The sequence below is a fragment of the Ranitomeya imitator genome, chromosome 7 (assembly GCF_032444005.1).
Source record: "Ranitomeya imitator isolate aRanImi1 chromosome 7, aRanImi1.pri, whole genome shotgun sequence".
Lineage (NCBI taxonomy): Eukaryota > Metazoa > Chordata > Amphibia > Anura > Dendrobatidae > Ranitomeya > Ranitomeya imitator.
In genome coordinates, this window is record NC_091288.1 from 5,109,678 (window position 1) to 5,128,288 (window position 18,611).

Sequence of the window (18,611 nt, forward strand, 5' to 3'; positions counted from 1 at the left end):
ATTTGAATGCCAGTGTTGCTTGTTTGAGTGCAGTGAAATCATCTTGCGAATGTGTTTTCTTCCAATGCCGTTCTGCAATTCTGGACACTTGCCGAAGCTTTTTAGTGATGTTATTGTGCCACAGTTGTCTATTGGTTCGTCGCACTCTGCTATGGATGACAGGGGCGACCGAGTCGATGGCTGATGTGAGAGTGGCATTGTAGAAAGCAGTGGCAGTGTCGTGGAGTGAGGATATAGAGGACAGTGGTAGGATAGAGTCAGAGAGTGTGTGGGTGTCTAGGTGTGCGAGGTTTCTGCGGGGGTGCGCATGGTGCTGGGTGACCGGTGAGGACAGGGATGAGAAAGTGAGTAGATGGTGGTCGGATAGAGGGAGAGGGGAGGTGGTGAAGTTAGATAGAGAGCAGAGACGGGTGAAGACCAGGTCTAGTGTATGTCCGTTTGTGTGGGTGGCTGAGGAGGACCACTGAGTAAGTCCAAAGGATGAAGTATGGTGGGGCTGTGACACCTGTACCCCCCATAGACAGACATCCAAACATTTGCCCCCACAGACGTCAGCGCCTGACAGCCCGGCATCATGATGGAATACCCCGCCTGCCATTTTGTGAAGGAGGAAACATGCCCCCTAGTTACCCCTCTGCGGTCTCCGATGCCCTAGTTACCCCCACGCGGTCTGTGACACCCTAGTTACCCCTCTACAGTCTCCGATGCCCTACTTACCCCTCTGCGGTCTCTGACATCCTAGTTACCCCTCTGCGGTCTCTGACATCCTACTTAGCCCTCTGCGGTCTCCGACGCCCGCAATTATCACGTTTATCTGTACTTTTTTCAGGGCAGCTTCTTACAAATCCCAGCCCAGAAGCGGCCGGACCCCAGGAAACGTCATCGCCAAAGTCATTAACGTGTTCCCAAAAGGCGCGGTGACTGCGGACAAAGTGCACCAGGCGCTAGAGGTCCCCAGCGAAGCCTTCACCTATACCAGTAAGCGCCCGTATACAGTGCAGCATCCCGACCTCAAGCACTGCCTGCCGAGTACCAGTACAATCATCGCCCGTCCTCCAGTCACATCCAGAGCTACACTCACAATTATCACGATATCATAAACAATGAAGTCAGTGGAGAAGGTCCTGAAATCGAGGAACATATGACTGGTGAAGCGACACGACTCGTACATAATCCGGTCTTCTCTTTGGTAACATACTGACGGGAAACCTGGACGATAAAGAAACCAAACAGAAGATGAATCAACGCATTGGAAATGTGGAGAAAGACGTTATCAATGCCATGGATGGCAAGAAGAAGACATGTCACCGGAAAGAAGGACCACCGAGCCACGACCCGTGGACACGTCATACGGAGAGCGATCACTGGAGAAGGACATCATGGCCGGAAGAGGAAGAGCAGCAACTGACGGCTGAAACTATCAGGACATCGGCGGAGAAGACCCTGGTGACCGATCGAGGCCGCACAGGATCCATCTCCCCACGGAGCGTTCAGCATCACGTCTCCATGGCTGCAGACCCAGATGAAGGCCGTTATATAAAGTCATAAATAATGCAGGTCTGGAGGTGACTGGAGGATAAGTCACGACGCAACAGCAGAATAGAGAGTGCAGCTCTGGAGGTGACTGAAGGATAAGACACGATGTAACAGCAGAATAGTGAGTGCAGATCTGGAGGTGACTGGAGGATAAGACATGTAGCAGTCAGGTGGAGTAACATGTTCCGTTTTCTGGACACGTCTTGGCACAGGAATTGCTCCTTGGACTGTGTGACAAAGAGCAGACAGATAGAGCCGCGCTCTGTAACTGTAACACAGGAAATATCATATCTAGATCATGAGGAAAAATGGAGCCACTTGGCTCATTTGCCATTTCCTGCCGCTCAGCCCCTGTACACACTAGTGGTCTGATTTGGAAGTGCCAGTCACTTTTTTGCTATTTGTATATCCGCCCCCTGACCTCTGCCCCCTGACCTCCGCCTGTCTTAATTGCAGCAGGATCCTTCCGACCCAGAGATTCAGGCTTAGCACATAATTTGGCCAATTCTTGCAGCTGATCTCCGATCTGCTGGGAATCTGGATTCTGGCTCTTAGGTGTCTTTCACAAGTCAGTGTCTCTGGGACTTGTGGTGACGGATTGCACACGTATCAGACACTGACACACGTAGACACATTCTGTGCACATGTCCGTGTGTTTCCATAGACCGTGTGTACATGGCAAAAATGCGCGGACATGTCCGTTTTTTTACTGGCCACACAATGTCCCGCACATGTGTACACGGATGACACACTGGGATGTGTGTGACATGTACCGGCACTGGGGAAGAAGCATTACAGTACGCGCTGTTCCCCATCACCGGGTGCTGAACATGACTCATCATCCTCCCCTGCTCTGCCTGTCATCAGCACGAGCAGAGGAAAATGAAGAGAGCTGTATCCACCTGATAACAGTGACAGCAGGCGGCAGCGGATGGGAGTATTCATCACCTGATAACAGTTACAGCAGGTGGAGGCTGATGGGAGTATTCATCACCTGATAACAGTGACAGCAGGCGGCAGCGGATGGGAGTATTCATCACCTGATAACAGTGACAGCAGGTGGTGGCTGATGTGAGTATTCATCACCTGATAACAGTGACAACAGGTGGTGGCTGATGGGAGTTTTCATCACCTAATAGCAGTGACAGCAGGCGGTGGCTGATGGGAGAATTCAGATAACAGTGACAGCAGTCAGTGGCTGCTGGGAGTATTCATCACCTGATAACAGTGACAGCAGGCAGTGGCTGATGGGAGTATTCATCGCCTGATAACAGTGACAGCAGGCGGAGGTTGATGGGAGTATTCAGATAACAGTGACATCAGGTGGTGGCTGATGGGAGTATTCATCACCTGATAGCAGTGACAGCAGGCGGAGGTTGATGGGAGTATTCAGATAACAGTGACAGCAGGCAGTGGCTGATGGGAGTATTCATCACCTGATAGCAGTGACAGCAGGCGGAGGTTGATGGGAGTATTCAGATAACAGTGACAGCAGGTAGTGGCTGATGGGAGTATTCATCACCTGATAGCAGTGACAGCAGGCGGTGGCTAATGGGAGTATTCAGATAACAGTGACAGCAGGCGGTGGCTGCTGGGAGTATTCATCACCTGATAACAGTGACAGTAGGTGGTGGCTGATGGGAGTATTCATCACCTGATAGCCGTGACTGCAGGCGGAGGTTGATGGGAGTATTCAGATAACAGTGACAGCAGGCGGTGGCTGATGGGAGTATTCATCACCTGATAGCAGTGACAGCAGGCGGTGGCTGATGGGAGTATTCATCACCTGATAAGTGACAGCAGGCGGTGGCTGCTGGGAGTATTCATCACCTGATAACAGTGACAGCAGGTGGTGGTGGATGGGAGTATTCATCACCTGATAACAGTGGACAGCAGGCGGTGGCTGATGGGAGTATTCATCACCTGATAACAGTGACAGCAGGTAGCTGGTGGGAGTATTCATCACCTGATAACAGTGACAGCAGGCGGTGGCTGCTGGGAGTATACATCATCTGATAACAGTGACAGCAGGCGGTGGCTGATGGGAGTATTCATCACCTGATAACCGTGACAGCAGGTGGCGGTGGCTGATGGGAGTATTCATCACCTGATAACAGTGACAGCAGGCGGTGGATGATGGGAGTATTCATCACCTAATAACCATGACAGCAGGTGACGGTGGCTGATGGGAGTATTCATCACCTGATAACAGTGACAGCAGGCGGTGGATGATGGGAGTATTCATCACCTGATAACCATGACAGCAGGTGGCGGTTGCTGATGGGAGTATTCATCACCTGATAACAGTGACAGCAGGCGGCGACAGATGGGAGTATTCATCACCTGACAACAGTGACAGCAGGTGGTGGCTGATGAGAGTATTCATCACCTGATAGCAGTGACAGCAGGCGGTGGATGATGGGAGTATTCATCACCTGATAACCGTGACAGCAGGTGGCGGTTGCTGATGGGAGTATTCATCACCTGATAACAGTGACAGCAGGCGGCGGCAGATGGGAGTATTCATCACCTGACAACAGTGACAGCAGGTGGTGGCTGATGAGAGTATTCATCACCTGATAGCAGTGACAGCAGGCGGTGGCTGATGGGAGTATTCAGATAACAGCGACAGCAGGCGGCTGATGGGAGTATTCAGATAACAGTGACAGCAGGCGGTGGCTGATGGGAGTATTCATCACCTGATAACTGACAGCAGGTGGTGGCTGATGGGAGTATTCATCACCTGATAACAGTGACAGAAGGCAGCGGCTGATGGGAGTATTCATCACCTGATAACAGTGACAACAGGCGGTGGCTGATGGGAGTATTCATCACCTGCAGCCTGCACTATAAATAAATAAAAAGACAGCATGGGTTCTCCTGTAATTTTGATAACCAACTATGCAAAACTGACAACTGAGGGCTGCAGCCCTCCCCCGTCAGCGCTAGCACGGCTGGTTATCAAGAATTAAAGGGTTAATTAAATTATTTATTTAATCATTTCAAAATATGGCGTGGGGACCCCTCTATTCTTGATGACCAGCCTTGCTAACAGCTGAGGGTTGCAGCCCCCAGCTGTGAGCTTTGCCTGGCTGGTTACTCCCATCATCCACTCCTGCTCTGACTTATTAGCGGCAGCAGGGGTAGGCTGGTGGGAGTCTCTGTTATCACCTGAATACAACTCATCATTCTCCACCGCTCGCGCTGATCGCTGACAGAGCAGGGGAGAATGATGAGAGTCGTGTTCAGCACTTGGCACTAGGGAACGGCGATACCTGTACCGCTGCTTCCCAGGCGCCGGTGCGTGTGGTAATGATGCGGCACATGGTTGCCACAAGTATCACACACAGACATCTCCGATACCAGAAATATCAGGACGTGCGAAACCGGCCTGAGGCAGAAGCTTGACTCTCTGGGTCGGTAGGATCCTGCTGCAATTAAAACTGCCACAGGCCGGAAGTCAGGGAGCAGAGGTCAGGGGGCAGAGGTCAGATATACAAATAGAAAAAAAACTGACTGGCACTGACAAATAAGACAAGTGGTGAGTACAGGGGCTGAGCGGCAGGACATGGCCGAATATGAGCCGAGTGTCTCCATCTTTCCTCATGATCCACAGCAGTAATGTGATCCGTATTTCCTGTGTTACAGAGCGCGGCTTTATCGGTCGGCTGTATATGGAGGCGGCTGCTCCCAGTTGGCGCCTGTACACACCGGTTTTCTGATTTGGATGTGCTAGTCAGGTTTTTGTGTGGACAGAAAGGATTGCTGCAGATTGTGTAGTAACCACTGACTCTTTTGCAGGACACAGCATCTGTGACGGATTCTTCTGTGATGCACAAACGACTGACTGTGAGGCGACTCCGGACGGGCAGGGCGCCTCCTGCACCTGTAAGAAAGATAAATTCTCCAGCTCTGCAGCACATGAAGTGACGAGCTGCCGAGGTGAGACCTGCCTCATATTCCCACAGAAGATGTCGCCATTTCCAGCCATGTGGACACTGAGGAGGGAATTGCCGCTGTGCCACTGTCTGTGCCAGTGATGGCCACTGCCCTGTATTTCAGATTGTGACCCGAAATGTTATGAGAGAGAAGGGGCGTACTGCAAGCTGGCTGCAAAGACTGGCGCGTCCTGCGCCTGCATCCCGGGGTACAAGAGAAGTGGGGACAACGAGTGTCAGAAGTGAGTGACGTAACAAGAGCAAGGCGACAGAGCAACCGTGTAACAACACAGCGCAACCATGTAACAACACAGCGCAACCATGTAACAACACAGCGCAACCATGTAACACCACAGCGCAACCATGTAACAACACAGCGCAACCATGTAACACCACAGCGCAACCATGTAACACCACAGCGCAACCATGTAACACCACAGCGCAACCATGTAACACCACAGCGCAACCATGTAACACCACAGCGCAACCATGTAACACCACAGCGCAACCATGTAACAACACAGCGCAACCATGTAACACCACAGCGCAACCATGTAACACCACAGCGCAACCATGTAACACCACAGCGCAACCATGTAACACCACAGCGCAACCATGTAACAACACAGCGCAACCATGTAACACCACAGCGCAACCATGTAACAACACAGCGCAACCATGTAACACCACAGCGCAACCATGTAACACCACAGCGTAACCATGTAACACCACAGCGCAACCATGTAACACCACAGAGCAACCATGTAACACCACAGCGCAACCATGTAACACCACAGCGTAACCATGTAACACCACAGCGCAACCATGTAACACCACAGCGCAACCATGTAACACCACAGCGCAACCATGTAACACCACAGCGCAACCATGTAACAACACAGCGCAACCATGTAACACCACAGCGCAACCATGTAACACCACAGCGCAACAATGTAACACCACAGCGCAACAATGTAACACAGCGCAACCATGTAACAACACAGCGCAACCATGTAACAACACAGCGCAACCATGTAACAACACAGCGCAACCATGTAACAACACAGCGCAACCATGTAACAACACAGCGCAACCATGTAACAACACAGCGCAACAACACAGCGCAACCATGTAACACCACAGCGCAACCATGTAACAACACAGCGCAACCATGTAACAACACAGCGCAACCATGTAACAGCACACAGCAACCATGTAACACCACAGCGCAACCATGTAACACCACAGCGCAACCATGTAACACCACAGCGCAACCATGTAACACCACAGCGCAACCATGTAACACCACAGCGCAACCATGTAACACCACAGCGCAACCATGTAACACCACAGCGCAACCATGTAACACCACAGCGCAACCATGTAACACCACAGCGCAACCATGTAACACCACAGCGCAACCATGTAACACCACAGCGCAACCATGTAACACCACAGCGCAACCATGTAACACCACAGCGCAACCATGTAACACCACAGCGCAACCATGTAACACCACAGCGCAACCATGTAACACCACAGCGCAACCATGTAACACCACAGCGCAACCATGTAACACCACAGCGCAACCATGTAACACCACAGCGCAACCATGTAACACCACAGCGCAACCATGTAACACCACAGCGCAACCATGTAACACAGAGCAACAATGTAACACAGCGCAACCATGTAACACAGCGCAACCATGTAACAACACAGCGCAACCATGTAACAACACAGCGCAACCATTTAACAACACAGCGCAACCATGTAACAGCACACAGCAACCATGTAACAACACAGAGCTACCATGTAACACAGAGCTACCATGTAACACAGAGCTACCATGTAACAACACAGCGCAACCATGTAACAACACAGCGCAACCATGTAACACCACAGCGCAACCATGTAACACCACAGCGCAACCATGTAACACCACAGCGCAACCATGTAACACCACAGCGCAACCATGTAACACCACAGCGCAACCATGTAACACCACAGCGCAACCATGTAACACCACAGCGCAACCATGTAACACCACAGCGCAACCATGTAACACAGAGCAACAATGTAACACAGAGCAACAATGTAACACAGAGCAACAATGTAACACAGCGCAACCATGTAACACAGCGCAACCATGTAACACAGCGCAACCATGTAACACAGCGCAACCATGTAACAACACAGCGCAACCATGTAACAGCACACAGCAACCATGTAACAACACAGAGCAACCATGTAACACAGAGCTACCATGTAACACAGAGCTACCATGTAACACAGAGCTACCATGTAACACAGAGCTACCATGTAACAAGACAGCGCAACCATGTAACAACACAGCGCAACCATGTAACAACACAGCGCAACCATGTAACACCACAGCGCAACCATGTAACACCACAGCGCAACCATGTAACACCACAGCGCAACCATGTAACACCACAGCGCAACCATGTAACACCACAGCGCAACCATGTAACACAGAGCAACAATGTAACACAGAGCAACAATGTAACACAGCGCAACCATGTAACAACACAGCGCAACCATGTAACAGCGCAACCATGTAACAACACAGCGCAACCATGTAACAACACAGCGCAACCATGTAACAGCACACAGCAACCATGTAACAACACAGAGCAACCATGTAACACAGAGCTACCATGTAACACAGAGCTACCATGTAACAACACAGCGCAACCATGTAACAACACAGAGCAACCAAGTAACACCACAGCGCAACCATGTAACAACACAGAGCAACCATGTAACACCACAGCGCAACCATGTAACACCACAGCGCAACCATGTAACACCACAGCGCAACCATGTAACACCACAGCGCAACCATGTAACACCACAGCGCAACCATGTAACACCACAGCGCAACCATGTAACACCACAGCGCAACCATGTAACACCACAGCGCAACCATGTAACAACACAGCGCAACCATGTAACACCACAGCGCAACCATGTAACACCACAGCGCAACCATGTAACACCACAGCGCAACCATGTAACACCACAGCGCAACCATGTAACAACACAGCGCAACCATGTAACAACACAGAGCAACCATGTAACACAGAGCTACCATGTAACACAGAGCTACCATGTAACACAGAGCTACCATGTAACACAGAGCAACAATGTAACAACACAGCGCAACCATGTAACACCACAGCGCAACCATGTAACACCACAGCGCAACCATGTAACACAGCGCAACCATGTAACACAGCGCAACCATGTAACACAGCGCAACCATGTAACAGCACACAGCAACCATGTAACAACACAGAGCAACCATGTAACACAGAGCTACCATGTAACAACACAGAGCAACCATGTAACAACACAGAGCAACCATGTAACAACACAGAGCAACCATGTAACAACACAGAGCAACCATGTAACAACACAGAGCAACCATGTAACACAGAGCTACCATGTAACACAGAGCTACCATGTAACACAGAGCAACAATGTAACAACACAGCGCAACAATGTAACACCACAGCGCAACCATGTAACACCACAGCGCAACCATGTAACACCACAGCGCAACCATGTAACACCACAGCGCAACCATGTAACACCACAGCGCAACCATGTAACACCACAGCGCAACCATGTAACACCACAGCGCAACCATGTAACACCACAGCGCAACCATGTAACACCACAGCGCAACCATGTAACACAGAGCAACAATGTAACAGAGCAACCATGTAACAACACAGCGCAACCATGTAACACAGCGCAACCATGTAACAGCACACAGCAACCATGTAACAACACAGAGCAACCATGTAACAACACAGAGCAACCATGTAACAAAGAGCTACCATGTAACAACACAGAGCAACCATGTAACAACACAGAGCAACCATGTAACACCACAGCGCAACCATGTAACACAGCGCAACCATGTAACACAGCGCAACCATGTAACACAGCGCAACCATGTAACAACACAGTGCAACCATGTAACAGCACACAGCAACCATGTAACAACACAGAGCAACCATGTAACACAGAGCTACCATGTAACACAGAGCTACCATGTAACACAGAGCTACCATGTAACACAGAGCAACAATGTAACAACACAGCGCAACCATGTAACACCACAGCGCAACCATGTAACACCACAGCGCAACCATGTAACACCACAGCGCAACCATGTAACACCACAGCGCAACCATGTAACACCACAGCGCAACCATGTAACACCACAGCGCAACCATGTAACACCACAGCGCAACCATGTAACACCACAGCGCAACCATGTAACAACACAGCGCAACCATGTAACAACACAGCGCAACCATGTAACACAGCGCAACCATGTAACAGCGCAACCATGTAACAACACAGAGCAACCATGTAACACAGAGCTACCATGTAACAACACAGAGCAACCATGTAACAACACAGAGCAACCATGTAACAACACAGAGCAACCATGTAACAACACAGAGCAACCATGTAACACAGAGCTACCATGTAACACAGAGCAACAATGTAACAACACAGCGCAACCATGTAACACCACAGCGCAACCATGTAACACCACAGCGCAACCATGTAACACCACAGCGCAACCATGTAACACCACAGCGCAACCATGTAACACCACAGCGCAACCATGTAACACCACAGCGCAACCATGTAACACCACAGCGCAACCATGTAACACCACAGCGCAACCATGTAACACCACAGCGCAACCATGTAACACCACAGCGCAACCATGTAACACCACAGCACAACCATGTAACACAGAGCAACAATGTAACAGAGCAACCATGTAACAACACAGCGCAACCATGTAACAGCACACAGCAACCATGTAACAACACAGAGCAACCATGTAACACAGAGCTACCATGTAACACAGAGCTACCATGTAACACAGAGCTACCATGTAACACAGAGCAACAATGTAACAACACAGCGCAACCATGTAACACCACAGCGCAACCATGTAACACCACAGCGCAACCATGTAACACAGCGCAACCATGTAACACAGCGCAACCATGTAACAATACAGCGCAACCATGTAACAACACAGAGCAACCATGTAACACCACAGCGCAACCATGTAACACACAGCAACCATGTAACACAGAACAACAATGTAACAACACAGAGCAACAATGTAACACAGAGCAACCATGTAACACAGAGCAACCATGTAACAACACAGAGCAACCATACACAGAGCAACAATGTAACAACACAGAGCAACAATGTAACAACACAGAGCAACCATATGACAGAGCAACAATGGAACAACAGTGCAACAATGGAACAACACAGCACAACAATGTAACAGCGTAACAATATAACAGAGCAACCCTGCAACAACACAGTGCAACAATGTAACAGCACAACCATGTAACAATACAGAGCAACCATGTAACATAGCACAACAATGTAACAACACAGCACAATAATAACACAGAGCAACCATGTAACAACACAGAGCAACCACGTAACAGCACAGAGCAACCATGTAACAACACAGCGCAACAATGTAACAGTGCAGCAACGCAACACAGCGCAAAATGTAACAACACAGTGCAGCAATGTAACAGTGCAACAATGTAACAGTGCGATAACGTAACTCACAGTGCAACAACATAAGGAAGTGCAACAATGTAACAGTGCAACAATGTATCACAGTGCAACAACCCACCACAGTGCAATAGTGTAACAACAAGTGCAGTAACAATGTAACAACACAGTGCAACAACATAACCCAACACAGAGCAACAACCCAACATAGTGCAACAACGTAACCCAACACAGTGCAGCAATGTAACCCAACACAGTGCAACAACGTAACCCAACACAGTGCAACAACCCAACGCAGTGCAACAATCAAACGTAGTGCAGCAACGCAGTGCAACAACGTAATACAATGCAGTGCAACAACGTAACAGTACAGCAATGCACAGTGCAACAACGCAACACAGCATAACTCAATGTGACGACGTAACGCAACACAGCGCAACATAACAGTGCGTCAACATAACAGTGCAACAATGCAACACAGTGCAACAACGGAACAACAGTGCAACACAGCACAACACAACATAACTTAATGCGACAACGCAACGCAACAGTGCAACAATGTATCTCAATACAACAACGTAACACAATGCAATAAAATGCAACATAGTGTAACAAGGCAATATATCATAGTGTAAGAAGGCAACACAGTGCAACAATGTAACAATTCAACAATGGAATGCAGCGCCCACAGTGTGCCAAAGATCGCAGCCTGGGAGGCCGCACCGATCCAACCACTTATCTTTGGAGCAAACAGCTCTCTGCTGCCCCCCATCATCCGCACAATTACATGACCTTGGCACGGTTGACTCCCCGTGACTCCCCAGACCTTTTTTGAATAACCACACCAGTATTTTTGGATAATAACGGCCACAGCAGCCAATTTATTATTGATAATAATAAAAAAGACCCTTGGTGAGGCCCTCGAAGCTAACCCGATCCTGGTCTGGTGATTATCCCGTCGGCACTGCCTCTTCCCTCTCAGCCTTACTTTCTGCCACGTTTTTTCCATGCTCGGAAGCACCATGAGTTGAGGGGAGAGGTTGCCTCCAAACCGTTAGCCTGTACCCGACTTCCATCGTCGGGTACCCACCTATCGGTACAGTGCACCCGACCTCCAACATCAGGTGGCCCTCCGGGTCCCACGATAACGTGACCCCGACCTGCCTCGTCTGGTATCACCCAGGTATCACCAGACCACAAACACAGTAACTATCCACGGTAGGGGGGGGTCCCGCAATGCAAGAATCCCCCTTTACCGAACTTTTTTGCCAGCTTCGAGGACCCACCAACGCCACACCGAGAGCACTTGACCCCCCCTTCAAGTGCTCGAGACCCCACCAACCAACCCTGCTGTGGCCTTCCGTATACCCTTAAGCAAGCCCTCAATCCATAGGTCAGTCCCCGCGGTGTTCAAGTGCACCCCGTCCCCTAACCAGCAATCTCTCTCTGTAGAATCCAAGCCTGCATGACGAATCGTCACCCCTCCGTTCCGTGACACAAACTTAGATACCTCTTTGTTAACTTTTACCCGGGCTTTGTTAATCTTTCTAACTGACCGTGCCCCTCGCCACTTTCTTCTAGGTACCATGTCAGACCACACTAGCCTCAAGTTTGGACATGCTAACCCAAGTTGTCTTACATCCCTTCTGATTTTGGCACTCAGCCCTTTTCCCGAGCTAGCCCCCCAAGTCATTACCCCCGGCACGTAATACTAATATATCTGGGACCCCGTAGAGGTATACCGCCCGGTAAAACTCGTGCAGTACCCGGCCCCATGTTAAACCCCGATATCCCAACCACCTAATCACCGCCCTATCTCTTGCAATACCTAACTGTCTCCCGCCTGTCCTTCTGTCAGCCCGCTGTGCTCCCCAATAAACGTATGAATGCCCTAAGATCCAGATGACGATCGGGACTTGTCCTGTAACAAACCAAGAGAAATTAGTGTGATGTACCAACTCTGGGGGGAATCCCTGCCTCGTAACCTTGAGGTCGTACGTAAGAACTGTACCATTGCGACTCCCACCGGCCAATTCACTTCACTGTCTCCGGGCTCAGCCCACCCACCGCGGCCTCTGTTGCCGCCCTGATCCGAAAGGAATGGCCTGTGTATCTGCCAGGATCCATACCTGCCCTTACCACACACATCCGGAATACTTTAATAAATTGATACCTGGACAAAAATGATCCATCCTCGTAACATAGCAGCGGTCCCCCTTGTTTAACCCCTTAGTGACAGAGCCAATTTGGTACTTAATGACCGAGCCAATTTTTGCAATTCTGACCACTGTCACTTTATGAGGTTTTAACTCTGGAACGCTTCAACGGATCCCGCTGATTCTGAGATTGTTTTTTCGTGACATATTGTACTTCATGTCAGTGGTAACATTTTTTTGATATTACTTGCTTTTATTTATTAAAAAAACGGAAATATGGCGAAAATTTTGAAAATTTCGCAATTTTCAACATTTGAATTTTTATTCCCTTACATCAAAGAGATATGTCACACAAAATGGTCAATAAATAACATTTCCCATATGTCTACTTTACATCAGCACAATTTTGGAAAAAAAAAAAAAAATTATTATGGAGTTATAAGGGTTAAAATTTGACCAGCAATTTCTTATTTTTACAGCAAAATTTACAAAACCATTTTTTTTAGGGACCACCTCACATTTGAAGTCAGTTTGAGGGGTCTATGTAGCAGAAAATGCCAAAAATTGACACCATTCTAAAAACTGCACCCCTCAAGGTGCGCAAAACCACATTCAAGAAGTTTATTAACCCTTCAGTTGCTGCACAGGAACTGAAGCAATGTGGAAGGAAAAAATGAACATTTTACTTTTTTTCACAAATATTTTACTTCAGAACCAATTTTTTTTATTTTCACATGTGTAAAAAAAGAAAATGAACCACATAATTTGTTGTGCAATTTGTCCGGAGAATGCCGATACCCCATATGTGGGGAGGGACCACTGTTTGGGTGCACAGTAGAGCTCAGGAGGGAAGGAGCGCCATTTGGCTTTTTCAACATAGAATTCCCTGGAATTGAGATCGGACACCATGTCGCGTTTGGAGAGCCCCTGATGTGCCTAAACAGTGGAAACCCCCCACAAGTGACACCATTTTGGAAACTAGACCCCCTAAGGAACTTATCTAGGTGTGTGGTCAACACTTTGAACCCCCAAGTGCTTCACACAAGTTTATAACGTAGAGCCGAAAAAAATAAAAATCATTTTTTTTTCACAAAAATGATCTTTTCACACCCAATTTTTTATTTTCCCAAGGGTAGCAAGACAAAATGGACCCCAAAAGTTGTTGTGCAATTTGTCCTGAGTATGTCGATACCCCGTATGTGGGGGTAAACCTCTGTTTGGGTGCACAGTAGAGCTCAGAAGGGAAGGAGCGCTATTTGACTTTTTCAACATAGAATTCTCTGGAATTGAGATCGGACACCATGTCGCATTTGGAGAGCCCCTGATGTGCCTAAACAGTGGAAACCCCCCACAAGTGACACCATTTTGGAAACTAGACCCCCTAAGGAACTTATCTAGGTGTGTGGTCAACACTTTGAACCCCCAAGTGCTTCACACAAGTTTATAACGTAGAGCCGAAAAAATTAAAAATCATTTTTTTTCACAAAAATGATCTTTTCACCCCCAATTTTTTATTTTCCCAAGGGTAGCAAGACAAAATGGACCCCAAAAGTTGTTGTGCAATTTGTCCTGAGTATGTCGATACCCCGTATGTGGGGGTAAACCTCTGTTTGGGTGCACAGTAGAGCTCAGAAGGGAAGGAGCGCCAATTGACTTTTTCAACATAGAATTCTCTGGAATTGAGATCGGACACCATGTCGCGTTTGGAGAGCCCCTGATGTGCCTAAACAGTGGAAACCCCCCACAAGTGACACCATTTTGGAAACTAGACCCCCTAAGGAACTTATCTAGGTGTGTGGTCAACACTTTGAACCCCCAAGTGCTTCACACAAGTTTATAACGTAGAGCCGAAAAAATTAAAAATCATTTTTTTTTTCACAAAAATGATCTTTTCACCCCCAATTTTTTATTTTCCCAAGGGTAGCAAGACAAAATGGACCCCAATAGTTGTTGTGCAATTTGTCCTGAGTATGTCGATACCCCGTATGTGGGGGTAAACCTCTGTTTGAGCGCACTGCGGAGCTTGGAAGGGAAGGTGCGCCGTTTGACTTTTTAATCTCTTAATTGTGAGAGTGGACGCCATTTTGGGTTTGTAGATGTGCCTAACAGCAGAAACCCCCCACAACTGACCCCGTTTTGGAAACACCCCTCAAAGATTTTAATCAGGGGTATATTGAGCAATTTGAACCCACATGTATGACACAGAGTTTGATAACATTAGGTCGTCATATTGAAAAAATTCATTTTTTTCCACGAGAATCTTGTTTTAGACCTGAATGTCTCACTTTTTCAGAAATAACATCAAAAAGTGGACCCCACAATTCGTTACCCACTTTATTATGAGTGCAGCGATATCCCATATGTAGTAAAAAAGTTCTGTTTGGACAAATGGCAGGGCTTGGACAGAAAGGGGCACAATGTGACAAATTTGGCTTTATTTGAAATTGAAGATCCAAGACCCATTCAAAGCTTCTAGAGACATTGAGCAAAAAAGAAAATCCTTCCAGGAATTATTACTCACAGAGGGAGGCATGCTCCTAAAACACAATGGCTGACTATAAAATTGGTCTTGCTAACAAAACAGTTGTCCCGCATTTGCGTATATTGTAGCAGGAAGAATAAACTGTACTGGAATGAAGGGCAAAATGTGTAGGAAAATGCAGCCAACTATGTGGCAAAGCGGAGTTTGTTCCAAAGATGAAAGAACACCATCAGGGCTAGAATGGCAGACACTTTCAGAGACTGGTCGTACAACGTCCTTTTAGCTCCATCAATCCCTATATGAGAGACGAATGTGCCAATAGACGTGGTACACCATAGCAAGCTCCCACCCGCCAAGGTCAGAACCGCTATATGCACAAAACAACCAGTTCTCTATAGAAAGTATTGTCTGGTACCAGAGGTTCGGCAAGAACCATAAAGTAAAGCCCATAGTGTATAAGTACGGAACTTCCTCATTTTTTAGAAATCCTACAATAAAATGATCATGCCCGTATCATCAACATAAATATAAGTAATATAAATGTTAGCCAAAGTTTTGTGTAGCAAGACAGTTATAAAAACAGTCAAAGTTAGATAAATGGTCAAAAATGTTTGTGAGTAATCAAGTCCTAGAATTCATTTTCAGATAATCTCACTTTTCATGATCATTTCTGGGGTCCACATTCTAACGCTTATTGACATAGGTACGTGGACGAGAATTTGTTGGAATAGTAGTTTGGTATGGGATTGATCGAGTCGTAGAATTTTCAGATGACCTGACTTTGTAAGAACATTTGTGGGGTCCACACTCTAGAGCGTACAGACGTGGGTACGTGGATGAGAATTTGTTGGGATAGTAGTTTGGTATGGGATTGATCGAGTCGTAGAATTTTCAGATGACCTGACTTTGCAAGAACATTTGTGGGGTCCACACTCTAGAGCGTACAGACGTGGGTACGTGGATGAGAATTTGTTGGGATAGTAGTTTGGTATGGGATTGATCGAGTCGTAGAATTTTCAGATGACCTGACTTTGCAAGAACATTTGTGGGGTCCACACTCTAGAGCGTACAGACGTGGGTACGTGGACGAGAATTTGTTGGGATAGTAGTTTGGTATGGGATTGATCAAGTTCTGGAATTGTGAAATGGGGTAAAATGGGATCTACTAATTAAAATATTATTTATCAATTGTTCCAAATTGTACTACTGGGGCCACTAAGCAGAAAATAAAAATTATTGAAAAAAAGCAAACTAATAATTGTAGGTGGTGTGGTAGGTCTCAAAACAGGGGGAGATACAAAGGCCTGGTTGGGATGGGCATGTGGGGCAATAGAATCGGGAATCACTCCGCCTGCCATGCTTTCTGCAAACTCGGCACCTTTTTTGAGGATACCTTTGGGTGGGAGTGACAGGGACAGGGTGAGGAAAATGGCGTTCTGACAGTCTCCGGGAATCCTCAGAGTCGAAGGCTTCCCCCGGTGCCATCGACTCAAATATGAGGCTCTCTACTACTTTCTCCTGAAAGTGCAGGAAAGTTAGCGGTCCTTGAGATTTTTTATATAGGACAAAGCTGTTGTAGGTGGCAGTCTGAATTAGATAGATTCCCACCTTTTTATACCACGCCCTGGTCTTCCTCTTGACCAGGTATGGTTGCAGAACCTGGTCTGACAGGTCTACGCCACCCATATGGTTGTTATAATCTGTGACGCAGACAGGTTTTTCTTTGTCCCTGGTGGCACCCCTCTCTCTGACCGTCACAGTGGTGTCCGTATGCAGTGTGGAAAGCATATAGACGTCCTTCCTGTCTTTCCACTTCACTGCAAGTAGTTGGTCGCTTGCAAGTGAAAATGACGCCCCCCTCTCCAAACGTCTGGACACCAACTGTGACGGAAACCCCACTCTGTTTTTCCTCACTGTCCCACAGGCCCCTGTACTTGCAGCATGGAGGGATTTGTATAGGGGGATGCTAGTGTAATAATTATCTGTGTACACGTGGTACCCTTGATTGAGAAAGGGCGTCATTAGCTCCCAGACAATTTTGCCTGGGATACCAATTGTCTGGGGGCAGTTTGGGGGGTTTATTTGGCGGTCCCTACCTTCGTAAATTAGGAAGGTGGACGTGTACCCTGATGAGCTCTCGCAAGCTTTATATAATTTTACGCCGTATTTGGCTCTCTTGGAGGGAATAAATTGGCGGAATGAAAGACGGCCCTTGTAGCTCATCAAGGACTCGTCAACTGCCATATTTTGCTCTGGGGTATAGGAATTTAGAAAGGAAGTTTTTAGGAGGGAAATTAGGGGTCTTAATTTATTTAGCCGATCGTAGTTGGGGTCAGTTCTTGGGAGAGCTTGGGAATTGTCACTGAAGTGGAGGAATCTCATCAGGGCTTCGTAACGGGCTCGGGACATGATGGCTGCAAATACAGGGGTGCAGTGGACAGCTTTTGTTGCCCAGTAAGAGCGGAGAGTGGTTTTTTTTACTATACCCATATTCAGGGTGAGGCCTAAGAATTTTTTAATTTCGGGGACATTTGTGGGGATCCAGGAACGGGAATGAAAGGCAGTGGGTTTTTGGGAAATATATTGCCGGGCATATAGGTTAGTTTGGTGGACGATTAATTGCAGGACTTCGGGGCTAATGAAAATTTCAAAAAAATCAATGGGGGTAAAATTGGCGACATCTACTTTTATTCCAGGGACTGCAGAAAAAGGGGGAATTTGAGGGGAAAATGAGGTGTCATTATACCACAGCGGGGGGGGGGGGGGGGGGGGGGACTGCGGTACTTGGTCCTGCCTCTGAAGCTTCAGCAGTGACGACCGACTCCGCTACCACCGGGCTGGGGGATCCCGTGGAGGAAGAGTCGTCATCACTGTCTGAAAACTGCTCAGCTT

The 18,611-nt window shown here is 47.8% G+C and overlaps 1 protein-coding gene across 1 annotated transcript in view; it reads left to right on the forward strand.

The window, feature by feature from the left end:
- MUC13 (mucin 13, cell surface associated) overlaps positions 1-18,611 on the forward strand; it is a 74,076-nt gene that overhangs the window by 31,640 nt on the left and 23,825 nt on the right. Inside the window, exons 6-8 of the mRNA XM_069732594.1 lie at positions 830-978; positions 5,338-5,478; positions 5,599-5,716. Of these exons, the coding sequence (XP_069588695.1) occupies positions 830-978; positions 5,338-5,478; positions 5,599-5,716 (408 nt within the window). The remainder of the gene's footprint in view (positions 1-829; positions 979-5,337; positions 5,479-5,598; positions 5,717-18,611) is intronic.